Genomic DNA, 25,076 nt, shown 5'->3' with positions numbered 1-25,076 from the left:
AATGAAGCGACTTTACCGGTAATATAATATTGAAAAGTAACGGATAAACCGTTATAAATAATAAATGTAATACAAATGTTAATTACTTCATTTTAATGCACTTTCAATTTTAGACGTCTCACAATTTACGTATCTGGTAAGATAGACATGCGTTCCCGGACGTCCTGTTAGCTAGCTGGTCTTCCCGCCGTCTGGTTTCATCATAATCCTGGGATTGGGGGAGTCGTCAAACCAAGACATCACATTGGCGCAAAGCGCAAGGACCTCCATCTGGGGATTCGGGGGAAACACGCGACCAAAGCACTCGAGCAGCATGGGCTGTCGGCGGACCACCTCGTAGTATTCGTCCACCCCAATGTTGGTGTCCTTGTCCAGGTCAAACTTGAGGAACAGCATCTCCTTCATGTCCTGAATGGGAATAAGAAGTGTATCAGTGTATCAAGAGGATGGAGCCTCACCAGTCGCAGCTCAATGGATTCGTCCTCGTCCTCGCTCTCAAAGAACTTGCTGACAAAGAACCCCACTTGCTCGCCATTCAACTGCTTGGAATCACTCTTATCGTAGACCTGCAACGGAAGCCAAAGGTCTAACCTAATTTAGCAGGAAGACTATGAAATGCCCACCGAGAATGCGAACTCCATTTTCAGCTGAAGATCTTTGGTGAAGTACAGGGTGAGCAGCCTCACAAAGGATTCCAAATGAATGTGCTTGTCGGGAAAGAAGTCAGGAGCCCTGGAGCCCGGAGTATGGGCTATTCTGTACACAATGGTCGCAATGAGATCCCGATCCACGATCTCGAACAGCAGCTCCATCAGCGCAGTGAGTTGCCGAATGGTCATGTACTTGGCCCTCGGTCCATTAACCAGGACAAACTTGTGGTAGAGCATCACGATGCTGACCAGCTCGTTATGCGAGAAGATCGAGTCCTTGGCCAGGCGAGCAACATCCTTCATATACACGTAGTTAAAGCGGGCATTCTCCAGGGTATCCAAGGTACCGTCCAGGTCCTTCATTTCGATTTACAGCGCGTTCCAAAGGTTTGTACTTGAAATAAATTGATAGAACCCTTGATTTTAAACATTGAACATTGCAGACTTGCTCACTTTGATTCGTGTTTGTGGATGTGGGGAGCATTCAAAGGCACGTCCATCGGTTTATACACTATGTATAGTATTTGTATTTCATTATCTAGTTATCTCTCGCCCGATATACGGTTTTAATTAAGCTGAAGCAAGTGACAGGATATTACAGCGCTATACAACACGACGTACAGTAACTTATGATTACACGAATTATAAAAGATTCTCGTAATGTATGAACAACATACATTGATCTACAACTACGGATGCTGGCACCGCATGCACCCCATGTATAAATAGTAGTTGTGTACAAAAAACTTAAGGCTAAAAAAATGAATGTATCAAAATAATACAGTGGCCATAGAGAATACTGACTGATGAGTAGATGCGTTCGGCAAAAGGGAACTTATTCGGAGTCTGTGCATGAGTATTTTCGAGTTTGTTTTCGAGGACACAACCGCGATTTGCGTTTTGAATTGATCTCTGCGCCCGGAGTACTTAACAGATACGGATACAATTATATAATACTAATTTCTTGAAAATGCAATGCCTGTGAGTTCGTCTGGTGCGAGTCGCACAATAAACAACAGTCCAGTCCATTCGTCCGAGTGGCAACTTGAGTGTGTCGATGAGTATTCATTCGCGTATGAGTATGCGCGTCCGGTGTTTCCGCATACGGCTATTCTGGCCTTTCCGGCTATTCTGGCTGACCGGAAGAGCTACATTTCGCTAAACATATTTCAAGCTAAATTTTAAAGTACTGTTGATGTTTCCTCTAAATGCCTTACACCCTAATTGCTGGCTCTCCTCGTATTCTATCCGCATACATATATGCGTAGCCAACAGCCACGCCCCTAGTTGCAGGCGGCATTGAGCGCCAGCGCCCCCTCCGCACTGGTCGATGGCCCGACCTCGTGGACATTGTTGTAGTCCGCTTTGGCATTGCACTTTGCTGAACTTTGATCCTGTATGCTTCCGTTCAGGCCGCCGCTCTTCAGCGAGTAGATCCCCAAGCGCGCCTCGTGCTCCCGCCGTTGCTGCCGCAGCCGGATGTCGTGCTCCTCGCGCATGTGCCGCAGCTTGAGGTCCTGCTCCTGCCGGTAGTAGGCCATCTTGACCTCCTGTTCCATCTGCTCGAAGCGCAGCTTCTGCTCGTGCTCCCGCCGGGCGTAGTCGATCTCGGCCAGGCGCGCCTGCTTGAGCAGCTTGAACAGGTCCTGCTTGTACTTCTGCTCCATCTCCGTGGCGGTGACCAGATCTAGTGGCTGGCTATTTGTGTCCGCTACTGGGGTGGCGCTCGCAGCTACGTTGGTGGAGGCTTCGTTCTCGTCGGACAGCAGCGACTGGGCCTGTGAGAGCTGGTAAACGAAGAAATACAAGTATTAGTAATTTGCGAACAACGCAGGAACATTAGATTAGGATTCCTCTTTAGAATACTTCTCGGCTTGCAGTGCTAAACCGTAATTACTTGGGGATTTTGTTCAAACTCACATTCCTTTGTCGCCGCTTTCGTGGCGGGCCTACGCCCTTTTCGTTCTCCTCCCCCGTTTCGGCGGACGCTTCTGTCTTGGCGCCCGAGGGCGACTGCTTGGCCTTGGTCCGCTTGCGTCGCTGGGCTGGCAGCTGGGCGGGATTTCCCTCCTGCTGGGAGTCCCCATCTCCGCCAGCGGTGGAGGGCGGCGGCGAGGGGATGGCTATTGTGGAGGTCTGCAGCGTGTCCTCGCTGGCGTTCGTGGAGTTGGGCAGAGCGGCCAGCGGCATGTCTTCGTCCTCGTCGATGTCCAGCAGCTCCTTCTTTAGGGCGCCGTTTGTGTTAGCGCTGCGTGTCTGGCTGCGCGAGGTGACCGGATCCTTCTGCATCTCCTCCAGGAACTCAATCATCCGCATGCCTTCCAGGGCCTCTGTTTTCGGGTGCTTCTGCTGGTGCTCCCGCTTGGCAGAGTTTTTCATGCTGCGCCACTGCACCTGGATCTGCTCCAGCAGGCGATGGCGGAAGTTAAGGGCGTTGAACCTGGATGGGGGTTGGAACGGGAACGGAATGTTTAGAGGAGGAGCCCTATCTCTGCTCGATTGCGCAACTTACTGCTTGGTGATCTGCGACCAGGCCAGACGCTTGGCCTTTATGCTCTTGGCGTCCACGCTGCGGTTCTCCACGAAGGCCACCTTGGACTTGATGACCTCAAGGAGCAGCCCCCTCTCCGCCTCCTCCCAGTTGAGGGAGCGTTTCTTGCGCGTGCCCTTCTTCTTGCCACCCGCGCCTTCCTTCTCGCCAGCATCCTCGGCCGCATCCTCCGCGTTCTCCGCCCCCTCGTCCGCGGTGGCGCTGCTCGACTTTTGCGGCTTCAGATCCACCTTCTCGTCCTCGTCGTCGTCCTCCGGCGGCGAGGAGGATCCCTTGGTCAGCAACTCCTCCAGTTTCATTGTTTTTGTTTACACACTGGATTCCCTTTGGCTGGATTCTGATTCGAATGCCCAGGCTTGCAAAAATCGTATTTGATTTCTGTATATACTGGAGCTTAGTGATGGGAGAAGGCCTGCATCGGGCTTCGATGTATGCGCCTTATCGATATGTTAGCGAATACTCCCTCCGCTGCTAGCGGAGACGCCCACCCCAGACCTGACCAGTATATTTCGGTATATTAGTGGCTGAAAATCCCAGCCGTCGCCGCTTTGGTCATACTGTCGGTATCGAAGGAAGTAAGTAGCAGGCGAAATTTTATGTTTCATAAGAATCTGATTTAAGAATATATTGTAACCAAACCAGCGAGATGGCATTCGGTGACTATCCAGCTGAGTACAACCCCAAGGTGCACGGGCCCTACGACCCCGCTCGCTTCTACGGCAAAGGTGAGCAGATTACGTAATTTTTGCGGCAGGCGCAAAGCACATTTGCAATGCCCAAAAATGTCGAGCGTTTTACATAATTTAAACAACTCTGCGATTCGCAGCCGATGTGCCCTTCGGACAGGTGAAGCTGGGCGAGATCGGCGCCTGGCTGGGACGCCGCAACAAGACCCCCAACGCGGTGGCCGGAGCCGTGAGCCGTGCCTGGTGGCGCTGGCAGCACAAGTACGTGTTCCCCAAGCGCGCCGGAATCGCTCCCTTCTTCCAGCTGACCGTCGCCAGCATGACGTTCTTCTATCTGATTAACTACACCAAGTTGAAGCACCACAGGAACTACAAGTACCACTAAGCGGCGCTGCCCGGTGGTCCTGCATCTACAACAGATTCTACACTTTCCACAAGGCGTGCGAGAGGCGGGCAAACACCATTAAACTATATCTATTTGGCTTTTGTGTTTTGAAAACTGCTTAAGTGAATAAAACGGCTGCGAATATCCATGCTGCCATAGACTCAAGTCTGAAGTCTCAGTCGTTGCCGCACTCGAGGACTGCATTTGGGCCGATGTCCAGCTCGGAACCGGAGCGCTCCCAGGCGAAAGTTGAGCGCGCCGTGTGGATTTCGCAGATGAAGGGCAGCTCCCGGTCGCAGTTCAGGGTTTGCCAGGTTCCCTGCGGCGTCAAGGCCACGCAGCTGGCGTTGCTCAGCTCGCCACTGAAAATTCGGATAGATTTAGTTAAGATAACCGCTAACTATCTGAACTGCGCACCCAACGCGAGGATGACCTGCTTCCCAGGCTCGGTAAAGAAAGCACTGCAAGCTCTCCCGTTGCGAGTTCCTGAAATCGAGTGGACTCAAGGACGTAGAGCTGTTGTAGACCAAACCCACATAGGCCAGATAGACATTGCCTTCTGCCTGAGACTCCGATTTTCTGTTAAATTCCAGTAGCCAATGGGCCAATAAGTTGGTTCTCTGCTCGGAGGCGATGTGGGCCAGGCTGCCAGTGAACTCCGAAGAGTTGGAACAGGTCAGCGAGGCATTCAAGTAGGCACTGGGCTGAGTATACACCACGAACAGTCCAACCTCCGGTATGCAGCTGTAGTTCCTAACGACTGACAAGAACCACAACATTACTTAACTGAACAGATAGTCTGGAGACTCTTCTTAACCTGTTGGTCTTCCATATAAGCTGTAATAGTCGAAGCGACTGTCGTTGAACATCCCTGAAAATGTGTTATTCTGCGGACACCTCAGGACATGGCAGTTGAAGAACTCCCCTGGCTGTTCGAAGACACTCAATCGACTTCGATTGCGCTGCTCCTTTTCCTTTGCCTTGCCCAAGGACCTCTGGTCAAATGAGTTTAGCCTCCTTTTCGGTCCTCCTGGCGCGTAGTTCAAGGCCAGGCCCCGCAGCTCATGAGCCAAGTGAGCACATTCCTGCAGAGAGGATGTGTTTTCCAGGGCCAGTGCGTCATCGGCTGCGGCTCGTTGGCACTGGCGAACCAGGTGAAACTGCAGGGGGTTCGACTTTCCAGTGGGACAGTTCAAGGAGCACCTTGTCGGTCTCATCAGAAAGCTGAACATGAGAAACAGGATGGGTGCCATCTCCATTTCTCTACTCTCAAAACTTTACTGACACGAACTGAAATTGTGCAGCTTGTGCATTGTAGTCCCCGACAGGTAGTGCCACTCACTTTCGGCTATTTAGGTCAGTTTGAGTTTATTGTTCATTGATTAATATTAACTTAGAGGTACGCTAAATTGAATCGCGTGGCTTGGACGGCTCCAGAGGAGCATTCCCCCTGCCAGTGGTTGACGTGGGAATGCTCGATTGAAGCGGTGCAAATGCTGAGCTTAGTTTGAGAACTGTTCATTTCTGCTTTCATATACGACGAGTATGTTATATATATACCATGTATAGTGGCTGATCCGGACGGCTGATTACTAATAAGGGCGCCTGCCGCGTGGGAATTAAGTACGTAAATCGATGACAAGAAAGTATTCAGGAAATTCTACTAGAAGGGCAGTTGGTCATCCGATGGGTAAATAAATTACGAATAGTACATCCATGGTTGGACATTAAGTAGATACGAGTACAAATATCACCTGAGCGTCGGCTGCTGCATTCGTTGTTAGTTCGACAGATTAGAGATTATAGTGGATTGGAGAAGGGGTCAGGGATGTAGAAACACGCTTAGGGGGGGGGCGAGTCCAACACCGACTGTGCGGAACAGAGCTCCTTGGATATCCGTTTCCGAATGGGGGTGGGGGCACCAAGATCTCTGCGACATTAGCGGGCAATTAGGATGGACCCCTTAGCCATTGCCCGGTAATCTCTGCACATCATTTGCAACTAAGGCTAGACTTAATCTAAGAAACAGCCGCTGGACGTCTGACTGCTCCGGCATCCTAAAACTAAGTGGCTCCGCTCCTACCAATCGTTGACTACCGCAGCGCACCTGCGCGACCGAATCTCCTCCTGGGAACCCTCTGATTTTTTAAACACTTTGAGTGTTTTGCATTTTGGAAACGTTGAATTTAGAATCTCCTCCTGGGGGACTTATCATCCTCCCCATCTTCCTGCCCTGCTTAGCTGCTGTGCGAGAAGGCGGTGTTCGTGTAGGGTCCGCTGTAGATGGAGCTGCCCGAGTTGGACACCGTCTTGGTGCTCCTGCGCGCCATGATGCAGAGCACGGCGGCGACCACGGCCAGCATAAGGATCAGTCCGGCGATGGCAATGGCTATGGCGAAGGTGCGTTGCGACACGCACAGGGCGTCGTCCAGAGTCTATAGCAAAGGGTTATTAATCAGATGCTATAAGGCTATATTCCTGTCCACATACCTTCTCCTTGTAAACGGCATCCTCGTCACTGTCGTTGGCATTTTCGTTCTCGTTCACATACAGGCCAGAGAAGACCTCGATGGTGGCGGGCAGGCCGTCCTCCTCCTTGCTGTCCACGGCAGTTTGGCGCTTGGGTCTCTTGCCGACGCACTGGGGAGCCTCCTGGCAGGTGGGATCCTCCAGAGCGCACAGTCGCACGTTGCACTGGTAGTAGACGGAGGTGGTGTAGGGGAACTTGTGCGCCGGGAAGGTCACGTTGGCCGCCAGTCGGTCCAGGGTGTAGTTGAACTGACCCATGATCTCGTTGTCCATGGGGCAGCTGAAGGAACAGACCGTTGTAAAAACCATATCCAAACGGATTCAAGTCCATCTTACCCATCTTCGCCCACCAGTCGCTGCTCTCCCCAGCCCAGGCCATCGCGAACTATGCAGTCCGTGACATGGAGTCCGTAAACCTGCTGCTTATCGATGCTGATCACGATGGTCAGAGGATCGCCGATCTTGACATCGTCGGCGATCTTATGCTCGTCGTTGTAGATCTTCATGTGGCAGCCCGGCATAGGAATCTCGTTGTTGGTCACGTCCTCCTCCTGCGACGGGGCATTCGCATCGTAGACATCCTCCTCGTCCAGGTCGTCGTCCTGCTGCTTGTCCAGCGATCGTCCGTACTCCCGCCGATCGTCGCTGCGGAAGGCCTGCGGCTTCTGGGCGTGCTTGCGCAGGTACTTCTTGGGCTTCATGGCCGCGTCGCGACTCTTGTAGGCGCAGCGGACGTGGTAGCCACGTCCCAGGTCCGTGATGAGCTTCAGGTGGGGCTGCAGCACGATGGTGTTGAAGAACTCAATGCCACCGTCATCCTGAAAGATTGTATGCATCTTAGGTACAACTACATTTGGCTTTTATGGATTCTTTTGCTACAAACGAATGAATGTTGGAATAAATTGGTAGTGGCGTTTTATTACCAGCTATTACCATTAAAATGGGAACTTTTCATCAAATCACCACCCATCGACAAAAGACTCAGGCAACAAACCCGTTCGCCCCAATCCGCCAGTTGAGCTGAGCTGCCCAACATCTTCCACTTATACTGAGTTTCAAAAACTGGAAAACTGGATACCGAAGTCGAGAAGCCATATCATACACCTAACCCAAGTAGAATGGCGACTTCTCATTATGCATTCAGATTCACGCTTGGTTGCAGCCAGAAATCGCCCCTCAGAGTTGAATGTGCGATCCAAGTCAAACAATGCCATATGCCCGAGCTATGGGGGCTGTGGAGCACTTCCTGAAGTGGGTAAGTCGCCTTCAGAATGGTGCTAGAGCCAATCAGCCAGGTGTGACGTCTAGTCGGGGATCTGCGGGCCTTATCTCCTCGCAAATTAGCCAAGTTTGCATGATGAATCTCACTAGCTTCTTACTTGGCACTTGGGCACTTGGAAGAGCCAAGAGTTCTGCCATCGTCATGATGCAATTTCCCTTGGGGGAAACTTTAATTGGATATCCACTGCTTATTAACACTTGCAGAGATTCGTAATTAAATTCTATTAGATAATTACTATGAAAGCCCTTTGTAATTCCAATGAAGGTTCCTGAAACATGATTATATTGAGTCCAAAGATTATAGTGTTCCGCCTGAACATGACAACTTTCAAAGTTTTTCGCTCTGTGCACTGGTAACGGGTTATTCGCCCATCGGTGATTGTGCTAATTCCAGCGGACAGCAGAAACAAATCGAGTACACACTCGATGGCTTTGGCTTTGGCTTTGCCCACGGAGAGCCAACTCCGCGGAAGAAAGGTGAGGTAATGACGGAGTACTCCATTCCATGCCATGCCATGCACGCCGCCCGCTCGGAAGTTTTGTAATTGGGTCTGCACAGATTTGGGCACGGAAGTTCTTCGCCTAAGTGGGCCCTCCTCAGGCGGTCATTCTTAATGGCCAGCGCCGATGTTTGTTGCCAAAGCAGGCTGAAGCTGACTGAAGCAGTAATCGACGGCTGAAAAAGCCGACTTTCTGTGGATTTAGACGCTGGCCAGTGCGATTTATTGCCCAACACGGTTTCCGCCTAAAACAAGCCGAGAAACTGTTAGGAAACTAAGAAGATGGGGCTTCCTTTTGTTGCCCAAGTCACCGAGAAGCGTTGACAGTTATGTTGGAGGGTCGGTTCTCAGCATCTGTGCATCATCATCTCGAGACAATGGGCCAATAAAAAGCATAATAAAGTGACATTCAAGACCTCAAGCACGGCCAGCGGAGGTTCTAACGGTAGAAAACCCTATTATGTCATTATAACACTTCTGCGCGTAAATATGGAGCTCGAAGCTGCTCTGCTCCGGAGCAAGTGTAAATGTATCGGGTGGCTGGCTGGGAAACAGGTTCGGATCGGATGCGTGGGAGTCAGTCGCCGCACTGACCTTCGGTCCAAACACGGCGGTAGCTGCCTTTAAATATCAATATCGGCCATAAACCGCTTACAGGTCCGAACACTTTTGGCCTTTTCATGGTCATCCGACGGCATTGGTGGCCAATGAACGCATTGCCAGCGCACAGAACAAATTGATTTCGACGCGAGATGGCTTACTAGCGGAGCTGTGAACAATCAGTCGATAGCAGGGAGTTCGGAAGTCTGGAGTTTGAAGTTCTGGAGTTTGGATGGCAGCAATTAATTTTTAATTAAAAATCTCAGACGACCCTGCCAGAGCTGCGAGTGCTGCTTGTACTGTTCGTGGCTCATTTAATTATGCCTGACATGCGCACAGCCAAGACCCTCGACTTCCAGCGGAGCCAGTACCAGTCGCCCAATGGCAGCAGATGTGTCGGCCTGTCACGCGACTTTTTACACTGCAATGAGCTCATCTCGACGCGGATCACCATGACGTAAGGCAGGATAGCTTCCATTAGGGGACTGCACGGTGGATGAGACCCGCTCATCGCGTTTAATGACAAACATTTAAGACATGTACCGACGGGCCTTGGCCGATGTTGATTTTCCAGTGTTTGCGGGGGGTAAATAATGTTTACTGATTCTGGCTTATTGAACACTCGACGTGAATTGCTTGGATCAACAAAAAAGGCGTAGCGGCGAAGGACAAAGCCGTAAAAAACGAAAGACTTAGGCAACGAACTAAGTGAAAAGAATACTCATGTGCTATATATGGTAGGTAGACCTCAGTTAAAAGATCATTCCAGTTATAAGTTCGATTTCATAAATTGGCAACCACTAAAAGATTCAGTACGATGAGCATTGCAATGAAGTTAAATTAAAAACCAATGACTTAGGCAGCGAACATAGTTATGCAAATGATCGGGTGTTTAAGTAGTGCTTACTGGCTTTATCGTTCTTAAACACTAGTTTTACATACTAACCAGCAGCATACAACACTATAATGACTTTCAAGCACACTTAAGCGTTTTCACATATCTATCTTCTTAGATCATGAGGCAGCTAGCCTCATCACATCTAGTGATTCTTGCCTCACCGACTTTATGGCGACTATCGTAACTGCAATTAACATTGGTAATTTCAGAAATTGTGTCAATCCAATCGAGCGAAAGAAATGAGCAGCAGCCGCACAGACGGCGATTACAAAACGCTGGCCCCATAAACGCCGAGAAATTACATTAATATGTATCACAATCGGACCGATTCAGTCCGACTGGCTACAAAATGCCAGTCGGTGCGTGAGCTGCAGCCACATGCGCCCGGTTAAGTGCTAATTGAGATTTCCAAATGATTCCGAGCACAACGCGGCCCGTTGTTTGCCCCAATCGATCGAGTGAATGAGCCAATAAATAAGTCGAGCCATATAGGTATTAGACTAGCCCAATGTGAAACCGAGATGAAATTTATATGGCACATCTCGGCCGTCTTTCGGATCATTCGATATGGCTTACAGGGACATGGGAGACAGCTCGTCATGGCTGGTCGAGCACTACACTTGGTTGGTTCAGAAATCTTGGGTAATATGCTGGCAAATGTAATTAAAACAAAAATACATATTTTACACAGTCACTCAATCACTTCTGGCTGATTCTAAGCAAGCGACAGACATTTACAATAGCCAAGCCCATTGCTAATGGTGCCCATGTCACCCAGCACATCTAACGACTGCTATTTTAGATAGAATCGCATCATTAGTTAAGCCGCAAAAGGTGCGTGAGTTGGCCATTTGAGATTCAACCTTTCAATGGACTCATCATCTTGGCATATGGACTTTACCTTGTAACCAATGAGTCGGGTCTGCCTGCCTTATAAGTGCTTAAGCTTAATGTTAAATTTTTATTTCGTTTTTATTTGCATGCCAAAATGGTGGAACGAGTTGGCCGGCACATGGCGTCACCTATGTACGTAGGTGACTGCCTGTGTGGGAGTTTTTCTGGGGAGGATGGGGTTCTAGACTTACCGTTTCCTTCGGCATCGTGTTGCAAGACCTCAGCGGCAGCTTGTACCGCAGGGAGCCCACATGGTCTCTGCGGGGAGAGGTACGGGGTGTGGATTAGAATCCTGATAGGAGTGGAGTGCCTAAAGTGCGGACTTACCTGTACTCGCTCAAGCAGGTGGAGTTCTTGGACAGGCCTTTCGGGTAGATCATGCCGCTGAATAGCCCCGTCTCGTGGTTCGGAGGAGCGTCTTTGATGGTGATCAGCATCGATCCGGAGAGGCACTTGATCCGCACACTCGGCTCCACCGCCGGCTTGGAGGTGGAGGCCACCTCCGCCTCCGCCGCTGCAATCGCCTCGCTCAGCGAGCTCTGCGCATCCTCTGCAAGGGAAATCATAATCGGAAAAATAATGAAATGCAAACAGAAACAAAACAGGCCCACTCCCAAAAAAAAGCACAGTTAGACGACCCAATGGACGCCACATCCACCTTGGCATCCTCGAGAGCCGTTAGCATTTATCATGAGCAAAACCAAGACAAAGGCCCATGGGAGCAGTATTTGGAGACCATAGCTGCAAGCTGACTTTAACTGGCATGCGGAAGACTTTAGCAAACAACAATGAACTGCGAAAAATTCAAAGAGCTTTACAAAGTGTATTTAATTATTGCTGAGATATGAAGATATCAAGAAAGAATGAGAAAGATTGCCTTAAGATAATATTTCTGGCTCCAATTGTTTAAAGATAGCAGTTCCACATTAGATGCAAATATGTGGCAGCAAACAAAGTTTTTTTCAGTGCACGTTCATGACATTGAGAAGCCATTGAAGCGGCAACTTCGAAAATCAGCAGAAGCAGCAACTGGGGGCGCAGACACGCCACAGAAGCTCGGGGCCATTAGAAAGACGGCACGCCGCAAGTTCCTTGAACTTTGCAACCGATGATTCGATGCACTGCCGGGGATTTGGAGGTGCTCTTGGTGCTCTTGGTGCTCTTGGCATTTCCTGCTTTTAGCCAACCAACGCAGAGAACTCCCCGCTGGCACCTCTGCGAAGGTACACAATTGGATTCCGAGACCAAGAGCAGATCCCAGACCAAAGCAAAACCAAGAGCAAGACCAAACCAAGACCAAAACCAAGAAGAGGAGAGACCAGAGAAGAGCTGTCCAGGCACGTTCGCCCTGCCAGTTGGCGGTGTGTATTCAGTGGTGTGTATATGGATCGGATGGGATGGCATGGAATGGGATGGGATGCGATGGGATGGCTTCGGTCGAGGCGGTTCAACGAACCTTGCAGCATTTCGCATCACTTACTGCGGTTCTGGGCAAAGTAATTGCATGCAACACGGCCGTCGCAGAGCCGGTTTTCTTACTCCACTGGAATGGCATCCACTCGGCCGCTTGGCAGGCACATAAAACATTTAATGGCTTTCTATTATGTATAATTTTACGGTCTCCGCAGGCGAGCAGAGCTGCACTCCTCAAATAGAACAAACTCTTCTTCAAGCTGTTCCCTTGGCACTTGGCGAACACAGAAAATGCAAAGCCCAACTACATTTTCACCGAGTTGGCAGGAAAAACAAATCAACTTCCCAATTTCAGGTTATGGTTCCAAAAATTTATGGGATACTTCGTGATAAAGATCTAATTCGGGCAAATTTTAAGTGCAAAGATGGCTGAGATGAAGCAGGCAAAAAAGTTAGGACAGGCATGGAAAGGTGGTAAGATAAACCAGGCGGAGATCGATGCCCTGGCCGCGGATCTAGCTGCGGCCATATCCAGCTCATATATGACTGCAAGGAGTGGGGAAATCGTTTCTGGGAAGCGAATTCTAGAGTCCTCCTCCGAAGATAAGCAGGTGAGTGCATATGGTTCATGGTTTCATTTAAATGATATTCCCCACACGATCTTCTGCAGCTGCTCTTAAGTAAGAAAGATGTTATTCCCAACCCCAGTTTTAAAACAGATATCAAGAGGTGAGTACCTATAGAAAGCCCATCTGACACGATAAACTTGATAATCACACAGTTCCGAAAAATACGAGACCGTGGAACCGGAACCCCTGAACTCCGCTTTCAGCATGATGCCCACGACAAGTCCAAGCGGAGAAGTCCTGAACTGCAGACAACCCGCCAAAGTGCCAATGGATGCCAAGCTACTCCGACTTCTAATTGACCCCACATGCTGCTCCTTTACGGTTTATGTGGGCAGTTACAAGTTTCGCTGTCACCTGCAGGTCCTGCAGGCGCACTCTAGGTTCTTCCAGGACCTTCCCGATGCAGCCGTCACCCTCACTGCCCACTTGCCCAGCGACATGGTGACACCGACTGCCTTCCACGTCATCTACAACTGGATGCTGGACCTCGAGAGGTGCCCACAGGCGGACTGCTTCCTGGTGGAGCTGTACAGTGCAGCCTTCTACATGAAGATCGATGAGCTGGTGGAGTACGCCTTCGCCTGCTTCAACGAGAGCACCGTCTGCGGAAGCCTGGCCTTCGAGCTGTTCCGCAAGGCGCAGAGGTTTGCGATCCACACATTCCAACAGTTGATGCTCTCCCGCATCGAGCTCTTCTTCCTGCCCCTGGTGGCCTCCAAGGACTTTGTGGAGCTGGACATCAACTGGGTGCAGGATCTGCTGAGCGTCCAGAGCTTGGGCGTGAACAGTGAAATTGAGGTAAGACGATTGGGGATAATGGGGATCGGTACTAAAGCGACCATACCGCACAGATTTTCATGAGCGCAGTTCGCTGGCTGAGTCATGACTGGAGAGCACGGAAGGTGCACATGGAGAGGATTTTGGGATGCGTCCGCTTCCGCCTGCTGCCTCCGCTCTTCCTGCGCTTCCTGCAGGGGGAGCAACAGACCCGGGTCATGAACAGCATTTGCCAGAGTCCCAAAGTCAGGGAGAGAGTCAGCAAGGCCTTCGTGTAAGTCCAAAACAGCTGGTCACTTATTATGAGATACGATTCAATCTGCATTGATCTCCAAGCAGATACACCTCCTCCGAACTCTGCGATGTGTCAAAAGACATCGTCGGCCTGGATCGCAGGCCCCCTGTGCAGCGGAAGTGGATATTCGACAGTCGCTGCTCCTACCACCGCCAACCAGGCGGAAACCAGGGTCAGTTCTTCACCTATCAGCAATTTCTCAACTACCTGGAGTCGCTGCACCAATCGCTGCCCAAGCATGGCTCCTAGGTCATCGGGGTCTTAGCCAAATTCAATACATTTCCACTCCAAGCCCAAGCCAAGCCGAAAACGCAATGTGAAAGCCAGAAGGAAGTGTGCCGCAATGCCTCGCCAGTCGCCTCGCAATGAGGCAGCTCCAAAGAGTCCCCACAAGAGTCGCCTTCACTGGACCGCTGTGTGCCATGCGATTATAATGCCTCGTTTTGGTTTTGGCAAACAGAGTCAGCAGAGTCAACAGAGATTTGGCAACCAGAAAGACAACAGCCAGCTTAGCGGGTTTGCTTAACAATGGCTAAAAAGCGCTGGCGGATTAAGTGGAGTGCCTTTGTAACTAATTAGGTAATGGGTGACCGTTTGGCGGGGAACCAATTCATCAGGCATTCGTATATATTTTATAAATAAATTTGTAAGCTGCTTGTTACGTCATGATATAACTTTTGGTACTCCCTCTCTACTTCTTCAAATATATATATATACTTCCAATTTGACTACGAAAGCCATGACAGCTACCAATCTCAACTACTTTGTGACAATAAATATATCAATTATATTCTCCATTATGTTTACTTCTGTTTTAGCGCAAACCAGTTGATAAGTTTGGTTCCGAAGCCTCATTTGAATATTGCTTTATGTTTCCAGAGACCAACAAAGCCCCCAACTGAGTTTAATCTTGGCAGCGTCTCCGTTACCAATTTGCTGGCCATTTTTCATTGGTCCCCCACTGACTTGGTACCCCCAATCCATAGAATTGGGTTTAGCTAGCTAATGAACAGATTTATGTACTCACTCATTGCCGTTGGAATCTGCGCCGCGTGCGTCGTCAGAGCTGCGATTGTCTGCAAAGAAAGTGGAGACAAGCCACTCATTAGCATAGTTGGCATATGGACTCCACCATGGACGCCATCCATGGATCCCCCGCCCCTTGGCGAACACAAAGCGTTGACATAAATCACGACAAGCCGACATTAAGTCCCTGGTCTAATCCATCGCCAGTAAGCCTTCTTAATTAAAGGGGAAATTTCGATTTCGTGTTGCCGGCGGCTAGCAGAATCGCTGCATTCTCACGATTCTGAGGCTCCTTTGAACAGCCTGGCCAACTTTCGCCAGTCTGGGTTAGAGTTGAACCCGAGCCCGAACCTGAATCTCGGAGGTTTGGGGCCAAGCGGCTTAGAATGGCGCTGGTGTGCCACTTTTGGCCACTTTGGCCGCTCGGAGTCGCGTTTAGCATACAGTCTCTGGATAGCCGTGGCCTCCAGTCCCGCATCCAGGTTAATCGCATTGGCATGCAATTGTCCTTCAGCGGGCTGCCTCATGTCTGCTGACTGCTGCCTTCTGCCTGATTGATGTGTTCTGGCAATCCGACTCCGGCAATTTTCCATTTCGATGGGTCGATGGGGAAGAGAACCCAGTACGAAGTACTTACGATTAAGTGCAGCGCCGTGTGGAAAGCGTCCATTCGAGTGCCTGACTTCATGGTGCGAGCTGCAAGAGTGAGAGAAGGCCGAGTGACGGATATTAAAACCTTGGCAAATAGTCAAAACCGAATATATATAAACAGAAAGCCCGCCGCAAACCGGTTCCACACCCACTGCACACATGTAGGAATATGCTAAATCACTTGAGCACAGCGATTCTGTAATGAACATCGTGGCCCAAAGGCAAACTTTCTGCTGCCAAATGGGTCAAGTCAACAGAGGCGAATTTGGATTTAGGTTTGGGTTTGGGTTCGCGTGCGGGCTCATTGCAAATGGGTTAGTATCGTTGGTATCGAGTGGTTTGTTGGTGCTGGTCCCTCGAGAAACTCCACATCTCGCAGGTGCCAGCAGTCGAGCGCTGAGCAAACAGCCATCCACCAAGTGCAACTCATGGCATCATGACTCGGGTTTCCGCATTTTCTGGCCAACAGAAGCTGCGGCATTACGAGGTATTAAGCGCATATCAATAGCCCGTGACAAACGGTTTTCCACTTCCTGCCGATCGCTGAGAACTTTGCAGGCGAGTCACGCCACGCCAGGAAGTCATCTTCCAAGTGGTCACTACACAGAGAGTTATACGTGGCGATCGGAGTCGAGTCGAACTGAGTCATAAATATGCTTTTTATTACTTTTTAATACTTTTTTGCTCTAATCTGATACTTCCAGAGTAGAGTATTAATGAATACTTAAAGAGCATTACTGATCAGCATACGTTTAAATGGTGTATTTGACTACCAAGCCATTAAAAATGTAATTAGGTTTATATCATACACTGCAGCTCTATATTATATATCTATTTGGAATTCAGCTCTTTATCTTAACTAAAACAAGAGAGAACGCTATAGTCGAGTTCCCCGACTATCTGATACCCGTTACTCAGCTAGTGGAAGTGCGAAGGAGGTCTTCAACACTGACAGTTTTTGGCGGTTTGTGGGCGTTCGAGTGGGCGTGGCAAAAAGTGTTTTGGCAAATCGATAGAAATTTACAAGACTAATACAAAAATGAAAAAATATCAAAACATTTTTCAAAAGTGTGGGCGTGGCAGCTTTCGGCGGTTTGTGGGCGTTAGAGTGGGCGTGGCAAAAAGTTTTTTGACAAATCGATACAAATTTACAACACCAATACAAAAATGAAAAAGTATTAAAACATTTTTCAAAAGTGTGGGCGTGGCAGTTTTGGGCGGTTTGTGGGCGTTAGAGTGGGCGTGGCAGCATGATTCGATAAACTTGCGCTGCGTCTATGTCCCTGGAGTCTGTATGCTTAGTCTCAACTTTCTAGCTTTTGTAGTTCCTGAGATCTCGACGTTCATACGGACAGACAGACGGACAGACGGACGGACAGACGGACAGACGGACAGACGGACAGACGGACGGACAGACGGACATGGCCAAAACGACTCGGCTATTGATCCTGATCAAGAATATATATACTTTATATGGTCGGAAACGCTTCCTTCTGCCTGTTACATACTTTTCAACGAATCTAGTATACCCTTTTACTCTACGAGTAACGGGTATAAATATGCAGGAGGTCTTTAAGAACCCCATTTTGGCCATAATACACCACAGTTGATACCCGAAATGAGATCATTTCTCGCCGTGCATGTGGATCCGTGTCTTGGGCGTCGCAAGACAACAAATGCGGCTTACACTGATGGCCGAGAGGCGATAATGATTTGTTGTTACCGCTGCCGCTGCCAACACATTACATTCACCACACACACTGGCACACATAGGCACACACACACAACTGCAGAGTGATGATGTCACAAGACCAACACTAAAGCACTCCAGCTACATCCACTCACCCCGAATGGAGATGGAGATACAGACTCAAAGATACGGCCGGTTATTATCCGAGAGGTGTAATCTCGCTGGGAGTCTGGCTGCTATTGAAATTGGTTCGGGGAGAAGCACGGAATTGGGTCAATAGATCCGCTGGAAATTGATAGATTGTTGGCATTATGCGGCGAGCACACGTCAATTTGTCAAAGCTCGAGGCCCACACTTCCTGAACGCCAGGCGATCCGTAAGTAGACAAACAATCGTGGCTCAGAGTCGAATGCAAATTGCCAACTAACTGACGCCAGCCGAGCTTCAGCCAGCAACACATCCCACCAGCGTACTCGTGCCTCCACTGGCATTGCAATAAATTAGCTAAAATTAGCAAATGACGCAAGCGAATCTAAGCGAGATACACAGGTAAAAAGCCCGGATTGAAAACGCACCTCATGCAGGCAAAAAAAATGAGTTGGAAAAATGCGGCGGAGCACGCCAACGAGCATTATGAATAACGAATAATGACTTTGATTGGCATCTGCTCTCGTTACCCAGTTGGGGCTAAAAAGCTGAAAAGGAAACAAACATGATGCCAAATGCCCAGTGGAAATGGCAAGCCGACCTTCAATTGCGATCATCGGCGATAAGGGAAATTGCGCGAAATGGGGGCACAAATTGCAGCTATCTGGTCATATGATGGTCATAGTAAAGGTTCCTATACAACAAAGCGGGGAATAACCAGAAACCCCTGTTACTAAAAAAGTTAGGGATTATAATGGTATTATATTAAACGTTACTACTTAAGACACCGCTTCCTGTAACTTTGTGGCATTTCCCCAACTTGCAGCCCAAGAACTCCTGACCAGAATAAGAATCATGCATTGATGATTCACGACCCAATCAATCGTGTGCATTCGAATGTAACGCATGGCTGCAAGTGTCGATTTGAATTCATTTGACACACATTTCCCAGAGCAAATAGCAGCGAGGTAACTAAACAAACATTCGGTAACTAAACAAACTGAAAACAAAAAAAGGAAAAACAAAAACCAACAAAATGGGCCGAGCAACTGAATAAATTAAATGGGTTTTGCGTGCCAGGCGGGCCACAAAGTTGTGTGCTTTATGTGCTTTATGTTTTTTGTTAAAAGTTTAAACAATTGCAGTTTCATTGGAGTGTGTGCTCTGCTAATGTTAATGTGGCGGCTAAGTGACCTCGCGTGTTTCCATTTTCCCGTGGTTTACTTGCCTTAAACACCCGACGCGGGTGTGCAAAAAACAGTTTTGAAATGCACACTTGGCTTTACGGCTTTCTGCTTGAGCAAAATCGCTGGGAAAAATGGGAAATGTGGAAAATGTGTGGAATAGCGTGAAAAAAGCGCGTAACTGTGCGTGAAATCGAAAATGAAATGCTAACGGCCGTTGGAACTAATCCCCAATGAAGAGGCTAATTAAAGGGAACGCACCTCCCGCAGATCTACCAACGTATCTGGGTGAACCACATTAAACTGGGCGCACAGCTGGGAACCTTCGGCAATCTCAGCCAGCTCAGCCAGCTCAGCTATCTCGGCCATCTCGGGAAGCCAGTCAATTAGAATCTCTGACGACTCCCATCTCGAAAGTCAGATCTGGTTCCAATCTGAATGGCCGCGGGCATTGGCAAATCGCAAATCACAAATCAGAAACAAAAACAAAAACTGTGCTAAGCACACAAACCCATAGAAACCCATAACGTGGCTGACCCATTTGGAACTATGATGCTGGTGGTGGAGCTGGAGCTGGAGCTGGAGGGGATGTGTTCGAGGGGGGTTCTAGCGACTTTCGGTTGCGGTTTGCCATTGCCATTAAAATGGGAAATCTCCGTCGTACATCGCGGCGGTAGTGTGATCAATCACACTCGGAGAAAAATGGCATGTCAGGTGGTGATCTACTAGCAGATTTCACATGCTGATTAAATAGGAATTAAGCTAAGGAGGGGTAGTGTAGACCGCAAACACCAAATACTTTGTATTTGACACCTTTCCACATTCCACTTGCCACATGGCATTCGAGTATAAACTTTTTTGTTCTGTGTAGCATAGCGATGCGTAGAGCTAATTTCGCTGCAATTCCGCTGGCGTAGAAAGTAAGTTGGGAAGGGTTAGGGCCTTCAAGACCAACCTCTGACTACTGAAGACTGAAGACAGAAGATTGAAGACTGAAGAGCCGCTCTGAAGATGCATTGTGCGATTGTCCCGCATTGTTCTTAATGACGGCAATTAACGAGTCGAACAAAAAGGGCAGCTTAGGCCATTCGCCGATTGGGGTCAGACCGGCTTTATAGCCAGCTTTTACTTTTACTCAGGTCCGAAATTCTAGTTGGCCAGCGGGCTGGGGCTAATCAAGCGCCGGAGATCAATGGCAATTGAGGCATCGACTTTCACCTGCTTGTGTATGCAGGCTCAGCGTTGCTTCTGGAAATTAGAATTTCAAATTTCGACTTCAGATGCAGCAATTAGCTGGCACTTTATGGGGGATTGATAGCTGGCCAGGTAGCCAAAAGGCAAAAGCCAGCGGATCGGAACGAACCTATCGCCTCCCAGTGTGGCGATTGCCTCAAGGTCAGTGCAATTGTCTCGCCGTCGCCTTTGTTCGCCTCAAATGAGCTAACAATGCTTAATTTGCTGTGGCTGTTGGCCAATTGCAATAAACGCCAACGCCGATTCCGTTTATAGATTTAATAGATTGGGCCAACGGCAGCAATTGTCCATTAAGCCAATGTGAGAACTCGAAAATCGCGCATCATTAGGGGGCTTTAAAGTGGAAAAACGCAACTCCACCCTCTTGGCCAAATGCGTGGACCTGGTTGTTGCCACACGCAGCAAACTGGAGCGTGGAGACATCGGCTCTTGCCACACATTGTGCGAACCAAGTTTGGCTCTAAGACCAAAAACTGCCCAATGCGTTGCGTGTCTCAGCTTTTGCTGCTGCTGCCATGGAGTTATGTAAGTTCTCTGCAAATGACGCTCTTCCCTGCCATTTGCCAAACTGTCCAACGTCCAATGTCCAATTGGGCTCAAAGCGACTGGCCAATATGCAAACCTCTGATTGGACACCCACAATAGCTCGGCCCGCGGCAAAGCCTAAATATATTTTTCTCTCCCAGTTTGACGCCTAATTTTGGTGGCTGCAGGCTTATTGCCACGAAAAATATGTAGGAAAAGGCAAAAAACAAACGGCAAAGAAATTCGCATTGAACGTGACTTGAGCTGAGCTGCAGACATGAATGTGTTTGATTTTTATCGGCCGGGTCTACAATATTTCAGTTTTAGCCATTTACTTTGCGCTGTTTGCTGTTGCTGTGTTTTTTGCTTTTTTGCCTTTTGACTGGCGCCCATTGTTACCCGCTGTTTTTATGGCTTTTTTTGCTTTCAGCCCAAAGGCAGAGCTGAAACTAGTTTTGTAGTTCCGTTTTGGCTTGGCTGGGGTTTCGCGTCTAGAAGTGCTTAAGTACATTGGCAGCTACTGCTGGCCAGCATCAGCCAAATCCGTCATTAAAACTTATTTATTGAGCCCTCTTCTTTAGAAGCTAATTCCCGCTTGTGATGAGGCATCCGACTGATGAGCTCGAGAAGTGGGCATTACTTATTAATGACTGGCCACGCTGACCTTACGTTTCCCATCATAAGTTTATCCAAGTTTTCCTCAGCCAGTGCTTAGTTACTAGGTTTTGAGGAGGATTTCCTCTAAACCATTAAATACCTCATACTTGAAGTTTATGAGCGTGGAACTTCACGGAGCTAAATTAGTTGTAGTCATAAATGCTAGACTTTGTCGTATAAATAATAAACGATCGTTTCAAAAGGTATCAAAACACTTAATTTAAATTATTTATTTTTTTGGTACCCTGACATCTGAGAACCTCAGACATACAGTTCTGTGTTCACTTCCTCTGAACAGAGTTTCAGCCAGTTCAAAAGTCTTGGCCTGCCACTCCCCATTTAAGGCTTGGATTTGAAAGTGTTTCGGAATGAATTGAACAAGATCGTGGTCGACTGCAGTCGCGGGGTTTTGCGTGGGGTTGGTCTAAGGTAAAAGCCTGCATTTAAGTCCGCTTGAGCTTGCCAATGTTGATTTAATTCGCCAGTGGTGGCGAAGGAGGCAGGGGAGTGGGGCGAGGTATCAACTAGCCAGACGACTTTTCATTTTGGCCGAAAACAAACAAGCAACCAAATGCAGAGTGTCCGTCTTGCGGGGGGCAGTGCGACTTATGACTCACGGCTGGGTTTGGGGCACGCCTTTCGCTAGCATTTGGGTTTTTGCATAATTAGTGGTGAGCGCCAACGTGTCGTATGAGTAATGCACTCGCAAAGTTCGTTGCCTAAGTCTTTCGTTTCAACGGTAATTTAATACCAACAAGCATGCGGAAAATTTAGATCCGAAAAGGTCTTGGCTTGGTTGAATGAACTCACCATATTTGGCGCTTTCTTTGTTAGTTCTTCGGCGGGAGATTATTAATCAATCACACACCTTTTGGCAAGCCCACACGCACATCTCGGCTTAGTTCATAAACCCCCGTAAGTCCACCATTTGTCTTTACTTCTCTCACTTAGCTGAGCGCACTCACATTGCCAGGCAGCAAAATAATACGAAATTATACGTACAATCATATTTTTCGTCTTTGCCTTATTTTGTACCCGCTTCAAGGTCACTTCGCGTTGTTGTCTGGCTGTTATATAAACAAGTTAACTACGCGATGGCTCAGAAACTGGTATTCGAGCAGCTCGAGCGTGGATTCGCCTTTTAATTATACAAATTTTACGCTTGCGTTGGCGTTCCTCAACGCAAAGCTTTCCGAGAATGCCTGAGAACTGGGGAATATCCAACAGAAGTTGTAGTTAAACGACTTCGACGGATGGGCCATAACTCACCAGCCAAGGCGTTGCATTCAACGCAGATGAAGACCATTACATTGGCCAACTACAATATTTTGATGGCTAACAAACCACAAATTAACCAATTAATAGGCAATGCATCAGCGAAAAGGGAAAGGTTCCCATTCCCATAGACTATTGCCCATATTCCATAGATGATGCAAGTGTCGGATCGGGATGGGCTGAGGCCCGGTCTCTCCATCAATCAACTTTTCTAATTGCTTCTTTAGACGCCAACCCAAGCACAATGGAACGAACATAATTATGGCTGTGTGATCCGTGGAAGTGCTAAAAGTTCCACAAGGAGAAGAACCCGCTCCCAGCTCATGTGGGTAATGTTGGGTCAGCCAATTAGCAACAGATTCTGGCTTATAATGGCCGCACACGGAGTGGGTAAAATGTGAATGGACCTTTGATTCCCGGAGCCCGATGACACATTACATATGCGGTGCGCATCCAGAAATGGGCATTGAAAACCGGGAGAAAAGGAAGGAAAAGCGGATGGAAGACGGATGTCCGTGATGTGGCTGCTCAAATAGCCAATAGCCAACAGGCGAACCCATCCCGGCCATATTTGTGTCCCCAGGTGATGCAACTGGCTGCGAACTTGGCAGCCAACTTCGGCCACAGGCAACCTTGGCAAACAGGTTCAGATCCCCGGACAGATGGCTTCTTCGGCCGCTTTTCAGATAAGACCCATTTCATTTGCACAGAAAACCGATTGCAACGCTTCTTCAAATTTATTCCCGCAAGTACAAGTCCCATACCAATGTATTCCGTGAATTCCGAATTTCGAGCGAGGCGAACTGAGGGCAACCGGTTTGGCTGATGGATTTTTGGCACATCCACAGCGTCGGGCGATTTATGAAGTCATCTTTTAAGGCTGTTTTGGTTGTGTTTTTGCAAACGGCACAGCTTTGATTTTCTGCCTGATTTTAACTGTTTCTTTTTGCGGTTTTCGGTTTTCGGCATTTTGGTTTTTGGTTTTTGTTTTTTGGTTATGGGTTTTCGAACAGCAACTCCGCAATACTCACCTCTATCCAACTTCGCCCTTTTTGCGTAATCCAATTCGTTATGTGTCCGTTGTTTGCGATTTCGCTGTGCTTTAAACTGGTTGTCCGGAACGAATGATGATTTTAAGTATTTTAACGAAATTTGGTTTCACATTAGTTTGATTATTATTTTGTGTACTTCCTTAGTGTTTCTTTTTTGCGGGCTTCCTCTATAATTATTTCGTTTTGTGGCCAACACTCGTTTTACACGTTAACGCTGCGGGAATTGCACATTTAAGAGTTGGCCAAGAGTTTGTTAAAGAGACGCTAAGAGCGGCTCTTTGGCGATTTGTGGCAAATATTCCGAGCTGCTGTTGTTGCGGCTGCTGCTGCGATTACGCCGTCCCAACACAAAAGACTGAGGCAACAAACTTCCCGACACTTTTGCACTTCCCCAGAAAACGACGCGAAATATTCAAAAGATTCACAACTCATTCAGCACGTATTTGCTGGCCCGGTTCAACCACCCGTCGAGCTTAATAGCTTCCCAAGGGCAACAACAATCAGAGAAAATCACGACAGAAATATCACAGGCACAACAGCAACAACCGCAACTATTTCAAATCTCAAATCTCGGAAACCCATGAGCGTCTCTTCGAGCCACGGGAAGCCGTTCCAAATCCGCACGCACGATCCAATTAGAACCGGGTAAACGGAGCCATAACCGCACAGCTAGGGCACTCGAAAAACTCACGCACGATTCGGGATCGAAGCGAATCGGAATTGGAATCGGAAAAGCAAACGGAATGGGTTCGCTGGAATCGAGGTTCGTTGAGCGCTGTGGATGTGTCTCGCACACCGACCTGGCCAAGACTGACTTGGCCCGAAAGCGAGGCGCTCGCACTCCGACGAAAACGACGTCGGCCAAGACGATGGCCGACAACCGGTCTTGCCAAGATTCGGAGTGGCGCCGCTCTGGGTTTTTCGGAGCAATTGGCACGTCTACTATATGTCTACTCTTCAGACGATCTCTTCACTAAGCTAAAGTGTAGTATATAGTATCGCCTCCGTTTGCGGTGGCCGCGGTGTCGCTGCCAGTTTTTCAGTTTTTCAGCAGCTGAGCTGCACTTGATGACCGGCGGGAGTGGTGGCCACGCTCCGCTGGCTCCCTTTAATACACCTACGGCTGCGGGTCCAGATTGTCTTTCTAATGAGTGCGGCATAATTGGAGGTTCGGGCGGCGGTCATCCCATATCGCAAGTGTGCACATGGAAAAACATTGGACTGGAAACCTCAAAAGCAGAGCAATATGAAATACATTATTTAGAGACAAAAAAGACAAAATATCCAGCTGGTATCCAAGTGTCTATGGAGCCCCTCCAGGCGAGCGTCATGCTTTTGGCCACAGCTGTGCGCTCGCAACTGGAAGTCAGGTTCTGCTCAAACTTGGCAGCAGATCGCTGCAATTATGGCCAGTGTGTGGGCTGTCACCAGAACACCTTGATGACGGCATATATAGCCACTGGTGGGGCTGATTGCTCGGATTGACGAGGCTGCTCTGTGGGACACATGTTTGTCTTCTTTTGTTTT

The 25,076-nt window shown here is 48.6% G+C and overlaps 6 protein-coding genes across 10 annotated transcripts; 2 read left to right on the top strand and 4 right to left on the bottom strand.

The window, feature by feature from the left end:
- Positions 1–76: 76 nt before the first annotated feature.
- On the bottom strand, positions 77–1,905 carry LOC6532082. Its single transcript, XM_039372256.2, has 4 exons — positions 1,104–1,905; positions 624–1,044; positions 459–566; positions 77–408 (listed from the first exon to the last, which is right to left on the bottom strand). The coding sequence occupies exons 2-4, from the start codon at positions 1,011–1,013 to the stop codon at positions 172–174; spliced, it is 735 nt and encodes a 244-aa protein (XP_039228190.1). The 5' UTR covers positions 1,014–1,044; positions 1,104–1,905; the 3' UTR covers positions 77–171.
- Positions 1,150–3,602, bottom strand: LOC6532081. The gene is made up of 3 exons (XM_002092822.3): positions 3,163–3,602; positions 2,571–3,090; positions 1,150–2,437 (listed from the first exon to the last, which is right to left on the bottom strand). The coding sequence occupies exons 1-3, from the start codon at positions 3,498–3,500 to the stop codon at positions 1,934–1,936; spliced, it is 1,362 nt and encodes a 453-aa protein (XP_002092858.1). The 5' UTR covers positions 3,501–3,602; the 3' UTR covers positions 1,150–1,933.
- Positions 3,603–3,682: 80 nt separating this feature from the next.
- LOC6532080 (putative ATP synthase subunit f, mitochondrial) lies at positions 3,683–4,437 on the top strand. The gene is made up of 3 exons (XM_002092821.3): positions 3,683–3,776; positions 3,844–3,926; positions 4,028–4,437. The coding sequence occupies exons 2-3, from the start codon at positions 3,848–3,850 to the stop codon at positions 4,270–4,272; spliced, it is 324 nt and encodes a 107-aa protein (XP_002092857.1). The 5' UTR covers positions 3,683–3,776; positions 3,844–3,847; the 3' UTR covers positions 4,273–4,437.
- On the bottom strand, positions 4,346–5,532 carry LOC6532079. Its single transcript, XM_002092820.4, has 3 exons — positions 5,090–5,532; positions 4,690–5,032; positions 4,346–4,634 (listed from the first exon to the last, which is right to left on the bottom strand). The coding sequence occupies exons 1-3, from the start codon at positions 5,529–5,531 to the stop codon at positions 4,448–4,450; spliced, it is 972 nt and encodes a 323-aa protein (XP_002092856.1). The 5' UTR covers position 5,532; the 3' UTR covers positions 4,346–4,447.
- An 89-nt stretch (positions 5,533–5,621) lies between these two features.
- On the bottom strand, positions 5,622–24,371 carry LOC6532077. 3 transcript variants are annotated; one of them, XM_015196203.3, is made up of 9 exons: positions 24,241–24,371; positions 23,529–23,763; positions 15,752–15,810; positions 15,116–15,164; positions 11,302–11,524; positions 11,166–11,232; positions 7,138–7,619; positions 6,763–7,081; positions 5,622–6,707 (listed from the first exon to the last, which is right to left on the bottom strand). In XM_015196203.3, exons 3-9 carry the CDS (start codon positions 15,800–15,802, stop codon positions 6,510–6,512), a joined length of 1,389 nt encoding a protein of 462 aa, XP_015051689.1. In that variant the 5' UTR covers positions 15,803–15,810; positions 23,529–23,763; positions 24,241–24,371; the 3' UTR covers positions 5,622–6,509. The 3 variants fall into 3 exon arrangements, with proteins under 3 accessions (XP_015051689.1, XP_015051688.1, XP_002092854.1); XM_015196202.3 differs by having other exon boundaries at positions 24,245–24,371; XM_002092818.4 differs by lacking the exons at positions 23,529–23,763; positions 24,241–24,371 and adding an exon at positions 17,611–17,836.
- On the top strand, positions 12,691–14,762 carry LOC6532078 (actin-binding protein IPP). 3 transcript variants are annotated; one of them, XM_039372254.2, is made up of 5 exons: positions 12,691–12,998; positions 13,058–13,116; positions 13,169–13,814; positions 13,868–14,067; positions 14,130–14,762. In XM_039372254.2, exons 1-5 carry the CDS (start codon positions 12,813–12,815, stop codon positions 14,335–14,337), a joined length of 1,299 nt encoding a protein of 432 aa, XP_039228188.1. In that variant the 5' UTR covers positions 12,691–12,812; the 3' UTR covers positions 14,338–14,762. The 3 variants fall into 3 exon arrangements, with proteins under 3 accessions (XP_039228188.1, XP_002092855.1, XP_039228189.1); XM_002092819.4 differs by having other exon boundaries at positions 12,695–12,998; positions 14,133–14,762; XM_039372255.2 differs by lacking the exon at positions 12,691–12,998 and having other exon boundaries at positions 13,074–13,116; positions 13,377–13,814.
- Positions 24,372–25,076: the final 705 nt, after the last annotated feature.

The sequence above is a fragment of the Drosophila yakuba genome, chromosome 2R (genome assembly GCF_016746365.2).
Source record: "Drosophila yakuba strain Tai18E2 chromosome 2R, Prin_Dyak_Tai18E2_2.1, whole genome shotgun sequence".
NCBI classification, from domain to species: domain Eukaryota; kingdom Metazoa; phylum Arthropoda; class Insecta; order Diptera; family Drosophilidae; genus Drosophila; species Drosophila yakuba.
Note: the sequence above shows the minus strand (reverse complement) of the source record. Positions and strands in the feature narration are given on the sequence as shown.